Source organism: Osmerus mordax, chromosome 5, assembly GCF_038355195.1.
Source record: "Osmerus mordax isolate fOsmMor3 chromosome 5, fOsmMor3.pri, whole genome shotgun sequence".
Classification (NCBI taxonomy): Eukaryota; Metazoa; Chordata; class Actinopteri; order Osmeriformes; family Osmeridae; genus Osmerus; species Osmerus mordax.
The window spans coordinates 5,255,547-5,275,050 of record NC_090054.1 but is presented as its reverse complement, the minus strand read 5'-3'; the positions used below and the strand labels follow the sequence as shown (position 1 = coordinate 5,275,050).

At 50.3% G+C, this 19,504-nt stretch overlaps 4 protein-coding genes across 4 annotated transcripts; 3 read left to right on the top strand and 1 right to left on the bottom strand.

The window, feature by feature from the left end:
• Window positions 1-5: 5 nt before the first annotated feature.
• On the bottom strand, window positions 6-475 carry LOC136942699 (histone H4). The gene has a single exon (XM_067235667.1). It carries the CDS (start codon window positions 468-470, stop codon window positions 159-161), a length of 312 nt encoding a protein of 103 aa, XP_067091768.1. The 5' UTR covers window positions 471-475; the 3' UTR covers window positions 6-158.
• A 9,357-nt stretch (window positions 476-9,832) lies between these two features.
• Window positions 9,833-10,302, top strand: LOC136942698 (histone H4). Its single transcript, XM_067235666.1, has one exon. It carries the CDS (start codon window positions 9,838-9,840, stop codon window positions 10,147-10,149), a length of 312 nt encoding a protein of 103 aa, XP_067091767.1. The 5' UTR covers window positions 9,833-9,837; the 3' UTR covers window positions 10,150-10,302.
• A 710-nt stretch (window positions 10,303-11,012) lies between these two features.
• Window positions 11,013-11,617, top strand: LOC136942697 (histone H2B-like). The gene has a single exon (XM_067235665.1). It carries the CDS (start codon window positions 11,108-11,110, stop codon window positions 11,480-11,482), a length of 375 nt encoding a protein of 124 aa, XP_067091766.1. The 5' UTR covers window positions 11,013-11,107; the 3' UTR covers window positions 11,483-11,617.
• Window positions 11,618-13,289: 1,672 nt separating this feature from the next.
• Window positions 13,290-13,910, top strand: LOC136942688 (histone H1-like). Its single transcript, XM_067235657.1, has one exon. It carries the CDS (start codon window positions 13,290-13,292, stop codon window positions 13,908-13,910), a length of 621 nt encoding a protein of 206 aa, XP_067091758.1.
• Window positions 13,911-19,504: the final 5,594 nt, after the last annotated feature.

The following is a 19,504-nucleotide window of genomic DNA, read 5'->3' as shown; positions in this document are numbered from 1 at the left end:
TAGGATAACTAGAGGACATACAATTCGTTTCAAAAGGCTCCACTCAATTTAGACACCCAACACCCGGAATATGGATATAAAGTCTCTGATGCGCAACATGTGGGTGGCCCTTAAAAGAGCCTTTGTGTTGAACCACGATTTGTTTACTTGATGTTGATTTAACCGCCGAAACCGTACAGAGTACGTCCCTGGCGCTTCAGAGCGTAGACCACGTCCATGGCGGTCACGGTCTTCCTTTTGGCGTGCTCGGTGTAGGTCACGGCATCACGGATGACGTTCTCCAAGAACACCTTCAGCACACCGCGTGTCTCTTCGTAGATCAAGCCTGAAATACGTTTCACGCCACCTCTGCGAGCCAGGCGGCGGATGGCGGGCTTGGTGATGCCCTGGATGTTATCACGGAGAACCTTGCGATGACGCTTGGCGCCTCCTTTTCCGAGTCCTTTACCTCCTTTGCCTCTTCCTGACATTATGATACCGTTACGTAGCAAACAGTAGTGAGAACGGTTCCGCTTGCACAGCGCCGGGATGTTTATTTTGAGTAAGCGGACGTGAAGGAGGCCAGTTCTGTACTTCGAGGGCGTTGCAATGGGAGGGAACTTAAGTCAGAGAGGGGAAATAATAGGCTGTAGTCCACATTTATATTTTACGTTGTATTCTTTTATCAGAGATATGTAGGCGTCCTTGTTCATATTATTATATATTTGACATCTGATAAGCACCTGGCTGAGACACTTCAGACTAGATAGCTAAAACAGGCTCATAATAGTCATTTGATCGATTTCTGGCGATGGAGGAACTCGATTGTTATATATCGCTTTAAAACTTTTCTACAACTCTTCATTGTTGATGATAGTCACTCTCCCGTCCTCCCTCTGCTCCAGCTCTTCTCTTCTAGTGAATAAATGAATGTAATTGTTGTTTAATAATTTATACTACAACCATAATTCACTCAATGGTATTTGTTAAAGCTGTGATTGAAACTATTGTAGTACAAAACAACTTACATTTACATGTATTCATTTAGCAGACGCTTTTATCCAAAGCGACTTCCAAGAGAGAGCTTTACAAAGTGCATAGGTCACTGATCATAACAACAAGATAGCCACAAAACATTGCGAGTAGCCAAAACATGAAGCACACATTGTGAACAACCAAAGTAAGTGCCAAAGGGAAGAACCATAAGAGCATGTAGTTAAACAAGTTACAATTAAACAACATGAACCGCTATACGTGCAAGTGTACCTGTGGAATAAACACGCAACAATAATAAAAACAATATATCACAGCGAGTAAAAAAAAATTAAAACAGTTACCACTAACCACAAGAGCAACAAGTCTCTGAGCAAGAGTCATTGTGATCCTTGAGGAAACTAACATCGGGTCAAGCGAACCATTAAGTACCGTTGTACTCCCGGAACAAGTGCGTCTTGAGCCTTTTCTTGAAGGTGGAGAGACAGTAAGTAAGTAAGTCACCAATCTTCTTATGACTGCTTCTGGTGACCTCTAATAGGCCTGCTTTTGATGATCGAGTTAGCAATGTAGCTAGGTCCTTGTCCGTGTAGAGCTTTGTATGTGAGGAAAAGGACCAAAAAAGTCAATTATGAAGGTAACAGGGAGCCAGTGTAAAGTAGCTAGGACAGGACTAATGTGTTCTCTCCTTTTAGTTTTGGTTAATAATCTAGCTGCAGAATTTTGAATGAGCTGTAGTCTTTCAGTGGTTTTCTTGGGAAGACCGGTGAAAAGTGCGTTACAGTAGTCCAGCCGGCTGGATATAAAAGCATGAATTAACTTCTCTGCATCATTTTGGTTTATGAATGGTCGTACCTTTGCTATATTCCTCAGGTGAAAGAAAGCTGTTTTGGTCACTTTATTAATGTGAGAGTTGAAATTCAAATCTGAGTCCAGGATTACACCGAGACTCGTCACCTCTGGTTTAAGACAGGGGGTTAAGCCTCCAAGATTCTTAATAAGCATCTCTCTTTTGGATTTGGGGCCACATAGTAGGACTTCGGTTTTGTCTTCATTTAATTTAAGAAAGTTATCATTCATCCATTTGTTTATTGCCAACAGGCAGTTGGTAATGGAATTGATAGCCGTTGCGTGTCATCCGCAGTCAGTGTCTCTGATGGAGGTGGGGAGTTGACTCCACCACTGGGGGGCCAGACAGGAGAAGAGCTTGTGTTGGGACCGGGCGGTCTTGAGCGGTGGGACCACCAGGCGGTTGTCTGAAGAAGACCGTAGGTGACGGGTGGGGGTGTAAGGCTGCAGGAGAGACTTGATGTAGACGGGTTCAGTCCCGTTCACTGCTCGGAAGGTCAATACCAGGGTCTTGAATCTGATACGGGCCATGATAGGTAGCCAGTGGAGAGAGATGAGGAGCGGGGTAACATGGGAGCGTCTGGGTAGATTGTAGACCAGGCGGGCCGCTGCATTCTGAATGCTCTGAAGAGGGCGGGTTGCACATGCTGGGAGACCAGCGAGCAGCGAGTTGCAATAGTCCAACTTGGAGAGGACAAGTGCTTGGACTAGCAGCTGGGTGGAGTGCTCAGACAGCTATCTCCTGATCTTCCGGATGTTGTAGAGGGTGAATCTACACGACCGGGAGACCGCAGCAATGTGGGCCGTGAGGGAGAGCTCGTCGTCCATGGTAACCCCAAGGTTCCTGGCAGAGGATGAAGGGGTCACCGTCGGAGATCCCAGGGTGATTGAGAGATCGTGGGAGATGGAGGGTTTAGCCGGGATGATGAGAAGTTCTGTTTTGGCGAGGTTCAGTTGGAGGTGGTGCTTGGTCATCCAGGCGGAGATGTCTGCGAGGCAGGCCTCGATCCTAGCTGATCCCCGGATCAGTCGGGGGGAACGATAGGTACAGCTGGGTGTCGTCAGCGTAGCAGTGGTAGGAAAAGCCATGGGAGGTGATGATTGGTCCAAGTGAGGTGGTGTACAGGGAGAAGACGAGGGGTCCAAGGACAGAGCCCTGTGGGACACAGGTTGAGAGCTTGCGGGTGCCTGACACTTTGCCTCCCCAGGAAACCTGGTAGGATCTTCCCGACAGGTAGTATGAGATCCACTGAAGTGCAGTGCCAGTGATGCCCATCAGAAAGTCTGGCGAGCAGGATCTAATGGTTAACAATATCAAATGCTGCAGAAAGGTCCAACAGAATGATGACGGATGACCTCGAAGCCGCTCTAGCAGACTGGAGGGCAGTGGTGACTGATAGAGGGCAGTTTCTGTGGAGTGGCCGATTGGTTGGGGTCAAGCAGGTTGTTCTGAGAGAGAAAGTTTGACAGTTGGTTAGATACAGCGCGTTCAATTGTTTTACAAAAGAAGGGTAGCAGTGATACTGGTCTGTAGTTCTGGAGGACGGCTGGGTTAAGGGAGGGTTTTTTGAGTAGAGGGCTAATTCTGGCCTGTTTGAAGGCAGAGGGGAAAGTGCCGGAAGTAAGAGAAGAGTTAAGGACATGGAGAATATAAATTATGATGGAGGGGGAGATGGTTTGAAAGAGAGGGGAGGGGACTGGATCAGGGGGACAGGAGGTGGGGCGATGAGAAAGAATGAGGTCAGAGATCTATGCCTCGGAAAGGGGAGAGAAAGAGTTTAAACATGTAGTTGAGTCAGTCATAGAGGGTGAGTGGGTAGGAACGGTGGGCACAGGGAACTGGCTGCTAATGGCAGCGACTTTTTCCTCAAAAAAGGAGAAGTTGTCTGCCGTCAGGGAGGAGGGGGGGGGGGGAGAGGTGGGTTAAGAAGGGTGGAGAAGGTAGAGAAAGGTTTGCGAGGATTTGAGGCAGAGTTAATTTTGTTCAGGAAGTAGTGGGTTTTAGCACCAGTTATGTGAGCAGAGAAGGATTTAAAGAGGGAGTGATACTTATCAAGGTCCAGACCGTCTTTGGACTTGCGCCATCTCCTCTCAGCTGCCCGAAGGGTGGACCGTTCTTCACAAATAACATCCATGATCAATGGGCAGGAGGGAGAAGATCGTGCAGGCCTGGTTGACAGGGGACAGAGAGTGTCAAGTAATCCAGTTAATATGGATAACAGAGTGTTGGTGGCAGTGTCAGTGGGGTGGGACGTGAACTTGTCAATGGGAGGGAGGGAGGATGTTATAATGGAGGAGAAGTGGGAGGGGATAGAGAGCGGAGGTTGCGACGGAAAGTTACGAGGGGAGGGGAGGTAGGAGGAGTTGGAGGGAGAGAGACAGAGAATTGGATAAAGAAGTGATCAGAAATGTGCAGTGGGGTTACAGATGTTAAGTCAGTGATACAGTTACGTGTCAGGATGAGGTCGAGCTGTTTTCCTGCCTTGTGGGTCCCCGGTGTGTTCAGCAGCATCAGGTCGAAAGAAGTCAGGAGAGACATGAAGTCGACGGCCTGCGTTCCTTTGAGGTGGATGTTGAAGTCCCCAAGGATTATTCGCGGGGTTCCATTATCCGGGAGGACGCTGAGGAGCATGTCCAGCTCTTCCACAAAGTTGGCAAGCGGTCCAGGTGGGCGATAGAGGACAACCTCCCCTCCCCTTGTAACTTTCCGGCGCAACCTCCGCTCCCTATCCCCCTCCCATTTCTCCTCTATTGTAACATCCTCCCTCCCCCCCATTGACGAGTTCTCGTCCCACCCCACTAACACTGCCACCGACACCTTGTTAACCACTTTAACTGCATCACTTGACTCTCTCTGTCCCCTGTCAACCAGGCCTGCACGATCTTCTCCCTCCTGCCCGTGGCTTACGGATGTTATTCGTGAAGAACGGTCCACCCTTCGGGCGGCCGAGAGGAGATGGCGCAAGTCCAAAGGCGGTCTGGACCTTGATAAGTATCACTCCCTCCTCAAATCCTTCTCTTCTCACATAACTGGTGCTAAAACCCTCTACTTTCTGAACAAAATTAACTCTGCTTCAAACCCCCACAAACTTTTCTCTACCTTCTCCACCCTTCTTAACCCACCTCCCCCACCCCCTCCCTCCACCCTGACAGCAGACGACTTCTCCTCCTTCTTTGAGAAAAAAGTCGCCGACATTAGCAGTCGGTTCCCTAAACCCACCTTTCCTACCCTCTCACCCTCCATGACTGACCCAACTAAATGTCTAAACTCTTTTTCTCCCCTGTCTGAGGCAGAGATCTCTGACCTCATTCTCTCTCATCGCCCCACCTCCTGTCCCCTTGATCCTATACCCTCCCCTCTCTTTCAAACCATCTCCCCCTCCATCATAACTTTTCTTCTCCATGTCCTAAACTCCTCTCTCACCTCTGGCACCTTCCCCTCTGCCTTCAAACAGGCTAGAGTTACCCCTCTACTCAAAAAACCCTCCCTTAACCCTGCCGTTCTCCAGAACTACAGACCGGTATCACTGTTACCCTTCCTTTCAAAAACAATTGAACGTGCTGTATCTAACCAACTGTCTAACTTTCTCTCTCAGAACAACCTGCTTGACCCCAACCAATCGGGCTTCACTGCTGGCCACTCCACAGAGACTGCCCTCCTTTCAGTCACCACTGCCCTCCAGTCTGCCAGAGCGGCTTCCAGGTCATCCGTTATCATTCTGCTGGACCTTTCTGCAGCGTTTGATACGGTTAACCACCAGATCCTGCTCGCCAGACTTTCTGAGATGGGCATCACTGGCACTGCACTCCAGTGGATCTCATCCTACCTGTCGGGAAGATCCTACCAGGTTTCCTGGGGAGGCAAACTGTCGGGCCCTCGCCAGCTCTCCACTGGTGTCCCACAGGGCTCCGTCCTTGGACCCCTCCTCTTCTCTCTGTACACCACCTCACTTGGACCAATCATCACCTCCCATGGCTTCTCCTACCACTGCTACGCTGACGACACGCAGCTGTACCTGTCGTTCCCCCCGACCGATCCGGGGATCTCAGCTAGGATTGAGGCCTGCCTCACAGACATCTCCGCCTGGATGACCGAGCACCACCTCCAGCTGAACCTCGCCAAAACAGAACTTCTCATCATCCCGGCTAAACCCTCCATCTCCCACGATCTCTCAATCACCCTGGGATCTGCGACGGTGACCCCTTCATCCTCTGCCAGGAACCTTGGGGTTACCATGGACGACGAGCTCTCCCTCACGGCCCACATTGCTGCGGTCTCCCGGTCGTGTAGATTCACCCTCTACAACATCCGGAAGATCAGGAGATACCTGTCTGAGCACTCCACCCAGCTGCTAGTCCAAGCACTCGTCCTCTCCAAGTTGGACTATTGCAACTCTCTGCTCGCTGGTCTCCCAGCATGTGCAACCCGCCCTCTTCAGAGGATTCAGAACGCGGCGGCCCGCCTGGTCTACAATCTACCCAGACGCTCCCATGTTACCCCGCTCCTCATCTCTCTCCACTGGCTACCTATCATGGCCCGTATCAGATTCAAGACCCTGGTATTGACCTTCCGAGCAGTGAACGGGACTGCACCCGTCTACATCAAGTCTCTCCTGCAGCCTTACACCCCCACCCGCCACCTACGGTCTTCTTCAGACAACCGCCTGGTGGTCCCACCGCTCAAGACCGCCCGGTCCCAACACAAGCTCTTCTCCTGTCTGGCCCCCCAGTGGTGGAATCAACTCCCCACCTCCATCAGAGACACTGACTGTCTCTCCACCTTCAAGAAAAGGCTCAAGACGCACTTGTTCCGGGAGTACAACGGTACTTAGGAACGGTTCGCTTGACCCGATGTTAGTTTCCTCAAGGATCACAATGACTCTTGCTTAGAGACTTGTTGCTCTTGTGGTTAGTGGTAACTGATTTAAATTTTTGGTTCTCACTGTGATATATTGTTTTATTACTGTTGCTTGCTTTTTCCCACAGGTACACTTGCACTTATAGCTGTTCATGTTGTTTGGTTGTGACTTGTTTAACTACATGCTCTTATGGTTCTTCCCTTTGGCACTTACTTTGGTTGTTCACAATGTGTGCTTCATGTTTTGGCTACTCGCAATGTTTTTTGGCTATCTTGTTGTTATGATCAGTGACCTATGCACTTTGTAAAGCTCTCTCTTGGAAGTCGCTTTGGATAAAAGCGTCTGCTAAATGAATAAATGTAAATGTAAATGTAAACTAAGATTGCTTTGATAGGATCAGTTAGCATCACATAGTGGTGTTCAAATGATTTGGCGGTGACAGAGAGTGGGGTGGATGTGTATTTAATATGCAGGGAAAGAAGCAAACCTGTCCCACCACCTCGCCCGGTTGAGCGGGGTGAGTGAGAGAACGAGTGGTTGACGGAGAGAGCAGCTGGAGTTGCTGCTCTGGGCGAATCCATGTCTCTGTCAGCGCAAGGGCATGAAGAGAAGCATGGGATGCGAACGCCAGGGTGAAGTCTGCCTTGTTCACAGCAGACTGGCAGTTCCAGAGCCCTATAGAAAGAGAGAGGGCAGGTGGAGAAGATCTGGATAGGTAGTGAAGGTTACAAGTGGACCGTATATACTTTGTGACATATGTACGTCTGCGAGTGGTGTAATGGACGGGAATTCTGAAGAAACACATGCTAGCTATGAATATGTTCTAGGTAGAATAGAATAAAAGTATATTTTAGAATTTAGTTTTTAAATTGTTTAATTTTTTAGTTTGTTAGTTCCTAGGATTAGTTATACTACTGTACTTTTATACTTTTTGATTGTAGATCCGTGTATGTTTATTGTTTGCACCTTCCGGCCACAGTAAATTCTGTGTTTGTGTAAACCTACATGGCGAATAAAACCAAATTCTGATTCTGAACATTTGATGGATTGACCGAGGGTCCTCTTATTGACACACAAAACAACAACCTTTCACAAACATTGCTTTAGCCAGTTACGGGACCAAAAAGCTAGATATTCAATGGTGCATCAATGACACACACAGTGAATTGGAATTCCACAGAATTTCATTTAAATTGGTTGGTTCTCACTAAACCGTGGAATATGTAAAATGTTAGTAAATCTAGATATTGTTGCAGATCCGTGTAAAGACAAAGTATCCTGCCTCCACAATTGCAAGTCCCCTTTCCACCATTGTTGCTACAGGACTTCCCTTCACTGATTATCAAAAAGTAATTTAGCTTGAAATGTTCATCCCTACTGCATTTCCCAAACAGTTGGCAGCAGTAGCAAGGCAAGTTTATTTGTATAGCACATTTCAACAACAAGGCAATTCAAAGTGCTTCACATAAAACCACTAAAAGCATCAAAACATAATGCAAAAGAAAACAAGATTTAAGAACATTCAATAAAACATTCAAAATAGTCAAAAAGCAAGTAATACAAATAAAAGTTGCAGTGCAGTTTAAAAAAAAATATGCAGAAGTGAGATGCAGAAATTGATATCCTTGAATCTAGTTCAATTAAAAGCAACAGCAAACAGTAAAGTCTTCAATCTGGATTTAAAGGACCTGAGGGTCTCAGCAGACCTGCATCTTTCAGGTACCTTGTTCCAGGTATGTGGTGCAGAAAAACTGAACGCTCCTTCTCCATGTTTAGTTCTGACTCTTAGAACACAAAGTAGACCAGTCCCAGATGACCTGAGGGGTCGGGAAGGTTCATAAAGTAGCATCAGATCACAAATGTATTTAGGCCCTAAACCATTCAGTGCTTTATATACCAGCAGCAGGATTTTGAAGTCAATTCTTTGTTGGACAGGAAGCCAATGCAAAGACCTCAGAACTGGAGTGGTGATCCACTTTCTTGGTCTTAGTGAGGACTCGAGCTGCAGCGTTCTAAATCAGCTGCAGCTTTCTGATTGACTTTTTACAGAGACATGTGAACACACAGTTACAGTAGTCGAGTGTACTGAAGATAAATACATGGACAAGTTTCTCCAAATCCTGTTGAGACATAAGTCCCTGCCTCCTGACTGTGAATCAGCTTAATGTGTAGCTTTAGCTTTACTGTCGATTGTGCTCATTTCAGGCAGAGCTTGATTGGTCCTCACCCAGCCTTCTCTCTTCATCCAGCCCTTCATCCTTGGACCCTGTTTGTCCACTTAAGCAGGTACAACCACGCTTGCCATACAGACTTTTTGACATCATGTCACTGTGGAGAAGAAGTTTTACTGCAGCGTTTGATACGGTTAACCACCAGATCCTGCTCGCCAGACTTTCTGAGATGGGCATCACTGGCACTGCACTCCAGTGGATCTCATCCTACCTGTCGGGAAGATCCTACCACGTTTCCTGGGGAGGCAAACTGTCAGGCCCTCGCCAGCTCTCCACTGGTGTCCCACAGGGCTCCGTCCTTGGACCCCTCCTCTTCTCTCTGTACACCACCTCACTTGGACCAATCATCACCTCCCATGGCTTCTCCTACCACTGCTACGCTGACGACACGCAGCTGTACCTGTCGTTCCCCCCGACCGATCCGGGGATCTCAGCTAGGATCGAGGCCTGCCTCGCAGACATCTAAATTATTAAACAACAATTACATTCATTTATTCACTAGAAGAGAAGAGCTGGAGCAGAGGGAGGACGGGAGAGTGACTATCATCAACAATGAAGAGTTGTAGAAAAGTTTTAAAGCGATATATAACAATCGAGTTCCTCCATCGCCAGAAATCGATCAAATGACTATTATGAGCCTGTTTTAGCTATCTAGTCTGAAGTGTCTCAGCCAGGTGCTTATCAGATGTCAAATATATAATAATATGAACAAGGACGCCTACATATCTCTGATAAAAGAATACAACGTAAAATATAAATGTGGACTACAGCCTATTATTTCCCCTCTCTGACTTAAGTTCCCTCCCATTGCAACGCCCTCGAAGTACAGAACTGGCCTCCTTCACGTCCGCTTACTCAAAATAAACATCCCGGCGCTGTGCAAGCAGAACCATTCTCACTACTGTTTGCTACGTAACGGTATCATAATGTCAGGAAGAGGCAAAGGAGGTAAAGGACTCGGAAAAGGAGGCGCCAAGCGTCATCGCAAGGTTCTCCGTGATAACATCCAGGGCATCACCAAGCCCGCCATCCGCCGCCTGGCTCGCAGAGGTGGCGTGAAACGTATTTCAGGCTTGATCTACGAAGAGACACGCGGTGTGCTGAAGGTGTTCTTGGAGAACGTCATCCGTGATGCCGTGACCTACACCGAGCACGCCAAAAGGAAGACCGTGACCGCCATGGACGTGGTCTACGCTCTGAAGCGCCAGGGACGTACTCTGTACGGTTTCGGCGGTTAAATCAACATCAAGTAAACAAATCGTGGTTCAACACAAAGGCTCTTTTAAGGGCCACCCACATGTTGCGCATCAGAGACTTTATATCCATATTCCGGGTGTTGGGTGTCTAAATTGAGTGGAGCCTTTTGAAACGAATTGTATGTCCTCTAGTTATCCTAAGTGAATAAAACACAATGAACAATACTGAGTTTAGTTTCGTCCCCCAGTTTTAGGTGCATTTGAACTGTTTCAATACCCGTCTAGGCTAGAAAATCATCGCTAATAAAGCATCGGTTATACTGACTATTACTGAAAGTTTCGTTCAAATTCTATTTCAGTGGTCATGGCGTATCCGAATCATTTGAACCAATGGTATTGTAAAGGGGTTCATTGTTCAGGCTTCAACTGTTTATAGGCTACTTGGGCTATGGCATCTATAAATGAGTTATATTAGCCGAACAGGGCGAGAGAGCGTTTGACCGAGATGTATCGGTCTGTACTTTGCGTGCCTTTAGATATGACCATCTGCTCAATGAATGCCTTATTAAAACGTGTTGTAGATAACATTGACCCAGCCCTGGATGCATGGGGGTTTCGCGTGGTACTGCAACAAAACGAAGATTCTGACGTCAATAACCACGTGTTTCTGGTTAAACTAGGCGGTAAACTGCCCAGGGAGTTGGGCTTAACTTCCGAGCTTGATTCTTTGAAGTGTAAAAGGTACATTGAAGTCTAAAAATGTTTCGAATATTTCCTTTAAGTAATCATGACTGTCAGTTTATGATTACTGAAGGGTAAGGGGGTCGGTACATCCCATGCATACGCAGTAGATTTCAGAACAGCTTGCAAAAGTCACTTCTCAGCTGTGTGCAGCGACTAGCAGGAGGCGTGCCTCAAAATTTGCATGTCTCCCGCTACATATACCCGGTAACTTGCCCCTCTACTCATCATTCGTTTCTGAGAAGCAACGATATTGACAATGCCTGAGCCAGCAAAGACCGCGCCCAAGAAGGGCTCCAAGAAAGCCGTTTCCAAGACCGCAGTGAAGGGCGGCAAGAAGCGCAGAAAGTCCAGGAAGGAGAGCTACGCCATCTACGTGTACAAGGTACTGAAGCAGGTCCACCCCGACACCGGCATCTCCTCCAAGGCCATGGGAATCATGAATTCATTCGTCAACGATATTTTCGAGCGCATCGCCGGAGAGTCGTCTCGCCTGGCTCATTACAACAAGCGATCAACCATCACTTCCAGGGAGATCCAGACCGCTGTCCGCCTTCTGCTCCCCGGTGAGCTGGCCAAGCACGCCGTGTCCGAGGGCACCAAGGCAGTAACCAAGTATACCAGCTCCAAGTAAACGGGCGTCCCTTCAAATTCACCACAAAGGCTCTTTTAAGAGCCACCCACTTGTGTCTTACAATTGAGAAAAATCCATTGCACTTGTTTGACTGTATGGCGTGTTGCAACATGAAGCATAAACATGTTTGTGAACCGGGACAGGTTTATTCCTCTGTACAGCCCAACGTGTATATTCTTACCCGTAACCATCTTTAATCATATCATTGCTTAAAAAAATCGTGATGGTGGATCACGCCTGAGACGTTTTTACCCAAAGCCACGTACAAATGGAACTTGTGAGTAGTAGGCTGCGGCACAATCCCAAGTGTATCGTTTTACGGTATTGCCGTAGCCAGTCAAGGAACAGGCTGTATTTACTCAAATACCACAGTGAAAACGATGTCTAAATAGCTTAAGCACCGCAAAACAACATCTCGATAACTATGATGAGCACAAGTGCAATACTAACGTCTAGATCCCTCAACAAAATTCTTCACATGGTGTTTACAGTATGTGCCTGTGTAGCCCAGGTTATGGGAGACAATCTTGAAGGAATTATCGATTCATATCACCGATCATACTTTCCACTCATGTAATAAGTGAATACTAAACAATGGCGGTTGTTTTATTTATTTATTTATTAGAAATCATGTGCAGTTGGCATCACTGTTGCAGCTGTGTAGTTTGTCTCATGGCTGCTACGTCATCGGGCGCGCAACTTCAGTGTCAGTCCTGTAGTGGAGAGGCACGAAAATATCTAAAAACAAGTACAATGAAGTTTATGATTTGAATTTAATGCAAACGAGTTATCAAACAGTAGAGTATCAAGCACAAAACCGAAAGGATGTAAACTTGGAGCTAAGATTGGAGCATCAATCGAATAAAGACTTCTGAATAGGATATCCTGGCTGGTTCTAGTTGTTGAAGACTCGTCAACGGTCAACTCTTAATCACTCTCCTCACCGGCTCGTCATCTGCAGCATAGTTGCTGTCTGGAATTCTAATTTTGCTGACAGAATATGCAGCGGAATCCGAAACACAAACAGGTATCCAGCCTAATGAGAGAAATAAAAAAAAGTCCTCACGACTTATGCATTCCCCATCACCAACAACATGGACATTCACTAAGGAGTCCGGCTCATACTGAGCAGGTTGACCAGACACAAAGTATCCACGTAATACAGTCACGCTGTAGGCTACTGTCAGTCTTCCAGTAAAACCTGTGTCCTTGTAGATTAAAAACGATAGGGGAAGGAGAGCGATAGAGACAAAGATTTCCCCGGTCCACAGCCACACACTGTGTTTTGTATCCCCCAAAAGAGACCTCTTTTAAAGTCCCTGGTACCCCAACTGTGTATTCTAAAGCAGTTACGTTTTTCGGCAGATTATTTGTTTTACTAGAAAACGTTGGTTCGTTATCAACGCCAGCAATTTTAGACACTATTGGGGGCTAATGGCACAGACAACAAGGTGCGCACAGCTCCTTCAGCGAGGCCAACTGCAATGATTTGAGCCGGCCACAACAAAACACAGAGTGCCTTCGGTCCACATACCATCTTATTTTGAACGTTAAAAAGGCTGCTTGCGGACAGATTTACTTTTAGAACGCAGAACAATTTCCAACAGGGATTTTTAGCCCGTTGTTCACCTGAAGAAAACACAAGTGTGGACGGATAGCAGCAACGGAGAGAAGCCGGGCCGGGGGTTGAGTCTACACAGTTCTCATGTCGTATTTAAACCCAGCCCTCTGATCGCTGAAGCGCTACTCAACAGCAGAGAGCAGCCTCGCACATTCAAATTTTACACGTCCCACGAGCGTTTTAGACATGGCAGAAGTCGCTCCAGCTGTCGCTCCGGCCAAGGCACCCAAGAAGAAGGCGGCAGCCAAGCCCAAAAAAGCTGGACCCAGCGTCGGCGAGCTGATCGTCAAGGCCGTGTCTGCTTCCAAAGAGAGAAGCGGCGTGTCCCTGGCAGCGGTCAAGAAATCCTTGGCGGCCGGCGGCTACGACGTAGAGAAGAACAACTCCCGCGTCAAGATCGCAGTGAAGAGCCTCGTCACCAAAGGAACCTTGGTCCAAACCAAAGGAACGGGCGCTTCTGGATCTTTTAAGATCAACAAGGAGACGGAGACCAAGGCAAAGAAGCCCGTGAAGAAGGTCGCCGCTGCGAAAGTCAAAAAGGCAGCCGCCAAGAAACCCGCACCTGCTAAAAAGTCGCCCAAGAAGGTCGCTGCAAAGAAGCCCGCGGCTGTCAAGAAGTCACCTAAGAAGGCTAAGAAGCCTGCGGCTGCCAAGAAGGCAACCAAGAGCCCCAAGAAGGTGAAGAAGCCCGCAACACCCAAGAAAACAGTGGCCAAGAGCCCCAAGAAGGCAGCTAAGGCAGCCAAGCCCAAAGCCGCCAAGCCCAAAGTGGCCAAAGCAAAGAAAGCAGCGCCTAAGAAAAAGTAAACTTTGGTCCGCGTCTGTGACGGTATCACAAAAAAAGGCTCTTTTAAGAGCCACCCACCTCTTTCCTGAAAAGCGCATGTCCTTGTTGTTTACACCTGTAACAAACACTTTCACAGACATGATGGTGTTTCATCGCTCAGTTAACTTAAATTCCCTTGGTCTCAGACATAAGCTAAATCGGGATTTTTTATGGTTCTATTTCGTGGAGCTCCGCCCCATAGGGGAGCTCTGCTCCTATTGGTTTACCCGCTGCCTAGTGCAGCTAATGACTGAAGATCAAAATATACACACACCTGTCACTCACACAGCTGCCCTATATAAGGGGGTGACAGCCGTCACTCATCTTCCCAGATAATTCAGCACGGGTTGCGCGAATTTAGTGGCTTGAAGAATAAAAGAACATCTGAAATGAGCTTTTCCATTCCACCGCTTCCGCGCAAGGCTCTTTTAAGAGCCCAATGCCGGTGCCGTTTCTTGGAGGCCGATGGAGACCACCACAAATTCTGTTTCCTGTGCTTGGAACCTCGGCATGCCAGGGACGGTTTGTTGAACTCTCCTGTCTGCTTGTCGTGCGCTGGCCTCTCCGTTTCGGCGACTGCGTCACGACTTCTTTCAGGTGGAGGAGCCCCTCGAAGATGTGGTCTCTGCTCTCCGAGGAGGAGAGTTCAGAAATTGAGGACCACCTCGAGGCGGCTATTGAGGTGCACACGTCTGGGCGGGAACCTCCTGTGGAGGCTTTCTGCCCAAGCGTGTTGCGTTCAACCCCCCCGTACTTCTCTGAGGTAAAAGGGCGCGAGTTGACCTCGGCTTCAGAGGATGACGAAGAGCCGGCTCCCGCCCCTCCCGTCTCCTCCGCGCTGTCTCACAGGGCAGACTTCCCGTCTGTCATCGCAAAGGCAGCCAAAATCATGGGCGTTCCCCTGCCTGCCTCTCCTCCTGTAGAGGAAGATGACTCGTGGGATGTCGGCCCTCATGCAAAACGCAGTAAGGCCTCGAAGCCCTTATGCCCCTCTATGCCGAGACTGGCAGACTATGTGCAGGGCTCATGGGATGCGCCATTGGTGGCTAACGCCCCGGTCAAGGCGCTCCTCCCGTTCACGAAGGTGAGCGGGCTGGGTGAGGCAGCGAAGTCCGGTCCCCCACCCTTGGAACTGTCCCTCCTCGCTTACCTGGTGCCAGGGGCGAGCGCTTGGATGACGGCGAGGAAGGCGACCCTGCCATCATCCCGGGACAAACTTACTGCCTCTCTGGCAGACAAGGCGTATGTCTGGGGTGCGCAGGCAGCGGCTGCCTCTGGGAACGCCGCCCTTCTGACGGCGGCGGTCTCCAAACTCTCCACGGAGAGGCCTGAGGGACTGTCGGCCGAGGAGACGTCGTGGGTTGCCAGGATGGCATCTGCAGCGCTCCACCTGAATCAGGGGGCAGCGATTTGCGCTGGCAGGGTGATGGGAAACAGCGTTGTGGTTCATCGCCACCTGTGGCTGTCGCTAACAGCCATGAGGGAGGCGGACAAGTCCGCCCTGCTCAACACTCCCGTGGCTAGCGAGGGCCTGTTCGGACCGGCTGTGGCGTCAGCCTCCGAACGCTTCTCGCGCCTGGAGGAGGAGAGGAGGCACCTGCTAGGGCATATGCCCCTGCAGAAGAAACCTAACGCTGCTCCCTTCTCTGTTTCCTCCGGTGCCTCGCAAAGCAGGAGGAAACGAGCTCGCCGTCCGGTGGCACGAGCGGCCGCTGCGAAGCAGGCTGCTCCTCCCGCGGCACCTGTTCCCCCCTTGGCTGTTCCCCCCAAGAAAGCGGGTCACAGCCGCCCACCTAACGCCAGCTGGCGTGGTGGCGGAGGGGGAAGAAAGAGGAGAGCGTGACTGGCGGCGGGGACCGAGGCTTCGGTCCCCACCCCGGTCTATCTGAATGAAGTAAAGAGGCTTGGACCTCCACTTTACCCTTTCCCTGAAAGACAAGTGTTCCATTCAGTGCCTCTTACGCTTTCGACGAGTACAGAGCTGAGCACTCGTACTGTTGTCGAGCGGGTTAATGAGTTGGTTTTGGTTCGCGAGTTGTCCTCAACGAGTGACGCCGAACCATCAAGCACCGCACTCGTAGCGGAGTCTGGCCCAGCTAGCAAGCGTGTGGCCAGACCGCTACCCGTCTCTGTGCACCTTGACACAGCGTGTGACACTGTTGTCACGTTACAAGAGCCATCACTGCGGCTGTGCGCCCAGGGTTCTGGCCGCGCTGTGAGACCTCTTGAAGCTCATAGCTCAGACGGAGCTCAGACCTCTCTTGGTCAGGGGGCGCAGCCCCAGCCCTTTCGAGTCGACCCCACCTTGGGCTGTGCCGCCGATTCGGTGCACAGCGGCGGCTGGGGTCAGACGAGAGTACGGCCGTTTCCTGTCTGCGGCTCCGCAGCTAAACGCACGCCCGCTCTCTCTGCGTTAGGCAGAGTGGCGAGAGTCATGCTCACTGCCAAGCTGGCTAGACAGGATACTGAGAGAGGGTTATGCCATCCAGTTCATGCGGACTCCCCCTCCTTTCAGAGGAGTGAGGGAGACACGCTTGTCCTGCCCGCTGAAAGCACTCGCGCTCCGGACGGAGATAGCGAGCTTGCTGACCAAAGGGACAGTGATCCCGGTCCCCAGAGATCAGGAGAACTCGGGTCTCTACTCCCCTTATTTTTTGGTTCCCAAGAAAAACGGGGGGATGAGGCCGATTCTAGACCTGAGGGTGCTCAACGAGAGTGTGGCCAAACGGCCCTTTCGCATGCTGACGATAAAGCGTTTGCTGACTTGTGTACAGCGGAACGACTTTGGGATCAGCATAGATCTGAAGGACGCATATTTCCATGTGCCTATCAAACTGAAGCACAGGAGATTTCTGCGTTTTGCCTTCGAAGGGAAAAAGTACGAGGACACGCGCCTGCCGTTTGGGTACGCGCTGGCTCCTCGAACTTTCTCCAAGTGCGTGGAAGCAGCTCTAGAACCGTTACGGCGGAGGGGAATACGCATTCTGGCGTACCTCGACGACCTGTTAGTTCTAGCTCAGTCTCCGGACAGAGCTATCCAGGACGCGACCTCACTGGTGAGTCAGCTCAGCCAGTTGGGGTTCGCTGTCAACTGGGAGAAGAGCGCTCCATGGCCCGCTCAACAGTTTACCTACCTAGGTATCCATTTGGACACTGTTGGGATGAGAGCCAGACTGTCGGCGCCACGGAGAGAGGCTATTTCAATAGCTCTCCGCGCGTTCCGGGTCTCACGCACAATCACCGCGCTGTCGGTGATGTCCCTATTGGGGTTGATGGCGGCGGCTCATGTAGTAGTGCCATTAGGCCTGTTATACATGCGCAAGCTGCAGAGATGGTTTGCTCAGCTGCGGTTGGATCCTGTGCGACACCGCCGCAGACTGCTAGTGATACCGAGATCAGTCAAAACCGATCTGAACCATTGGAGAGACGCACGGAGTCGACATGGGCAGAGTGACATCTCTCTACCCGGTCTTAACGGACGCGTCCTTGACCGGGTGGGGTGGAGTATGTCAGGCGGGCTCGATAGGAGGAAGATGGGAACTGTGAGAGACGCGTCACATCAACCTCCTGGAGCTCGAAGCGGTTCGACTGACTTTGTGCCATTTCGCGCTGGTGTTGAAGGATCAAGACGTTCTCTGTTCACCGACAACAGGGTGACGGTGGCTTACATCAACAGACAGGGAGGGGTGCGCTCTCCATCACTTCATCGCTTAGCGGAGGAAGTGTGGACTACGCTCCCTGAGAGCTCTGCACATTCCAGGTCTGCTCAACGAGGGAGCGGACCTGATGTCAAGAGGCGGCCCGAGAGAGGACGAATGGAGGTTGAAACCGTCCATCGTGTCTCTGATCTGGGCACGTTTCGGCCGAGCACAGGTGGATCTGTTTGCGTCACGAGCCAACACACAGTGTCTTCTGTGGTTCTTGCTGCGCGCACAGGACAGACCTCCGCTTGGAGTCGATGCGTTCGCGCACCGTTCCTGGCCGAGAGGTCTGCTATACGCATTTCCACCTCTGGCCTCCATCCTCCCCTTGCTGGCTCGGGTGAGGTCGGACGGGCTGTCGGTCATTCTGATAGCCCCCGATCGCCCCGGAGCCCCATGGTTCCCGGAGATGATGGGGATGCTGGTGGGCGGGCCTTGGCCCATACCTCATCAGACGGATGCGCTCTCTCAGGCCGGAGGCCTGGTGAAGAGCCCTCCAGTGATCGGAGGCCCACTTATGGCTTGGCTACTGAGAGGGAACTCTTAGAGCGCAGGGGTCTGTCTGATGCTGTCATTCAGACCATTCAGAGTGCGCGCGCACAATCTACTCCTAGAGGGTACGCGTCGCGCTGGCGATCCTTTATGCAATGGTGTGGAAAACAGAACCTTGACCCGGTCTCATGTCCGGTCGAAATGTTCTTGTGTTTCTTACAATCGTTGTTTGACGAGGGCTTAGCCGCGAGCACGGTTCGTGTTTACGCGGCTGCCATTTCGGCATGTCACGAAGGGTTCGCCAAAACGACTGTTCAGCCACCCGCTGGTCAAGCGTTTTCTGGCTGGGGTATGTAGGCTCAGGCCACCTCCGAGAGCGTCAACACCTACATGGGATTTATCTCTGGTGTTAGACGCTGTGTGGGCCACCTTTCGAGCCCATAGACAATGTGTCATTACGTCTGCTTTCTCTCAAAACGAGTCTGCTCCTCGCTTTGACTATGGCTAAGCGAGTGAGCGACTTGTGCCCTTTTTCAACACGCGCGGATTGTTTGATCATCTCGGGTGATCGAACAAGAGCAGTGTTGCGTCCTAACCCGGCTTTTATCCCCAAGGTGATTAGCCGAGCGTTCAGGGCTCAAAGCTGCGAACTGAGAGCTTTTTTCCCACCTCCGCACAGCGGAGAGGAGGAAAGACCCTTACATAGCCTGTGCCGAGTGCGCGCTCTCTCGCGCTATCTGGACTGCACAGCAAGCATCAGATCTTCTCCCCAGTTACTGATCTGCTACGGTGGATCGAGGGCTGGCTTGCCACTCTCCAAACAGAGACTTTCTCACTGGCTCTGCGAGGCTGTTGGTCTCACGTACGAGTCTATGAGATGTCCCGTGCCACCTGGCTTTCGGGCTCATTCCACCCGAGGAGTGGCGGCATCAGCCGCCATCCTCAGGGGTGTAGGAGTGGAGGAGATTTGTGAAGCAGCGTCTTGGTCGTCGCCTTCACCATTTGTGCGATATTATCTGTTGGACGTTTCCTCCTCATCTTTTGCGCATTCTGTCCTCAGCATGGCTGGTGGATCAGGTGCAGCGAGATGACAACTCGCGAGGTTCTTGTGGGCCCTAGATGCGAGTTGTTCGTTGGTTTTATCGCCAAGTGTGGGACAATCAGACATTCTCAGTTGAGATGTCTATACTGTATGTGTTCTGTTGCCCCTCCAGCTTAGCTGTTGTGCAGGCGAGAGGAACAACATGAGTTTTTAAGTAAACTCTCTCCTTTTTTTCACCCTGGACGGCTCTCTGTGTCACAGTAGCGGCCTGACCGGGAGGACAGAACTGCTGATGTAAATAATACACAGGGTCTGTCCTCCCGGTGCCTTGTGAGATTAT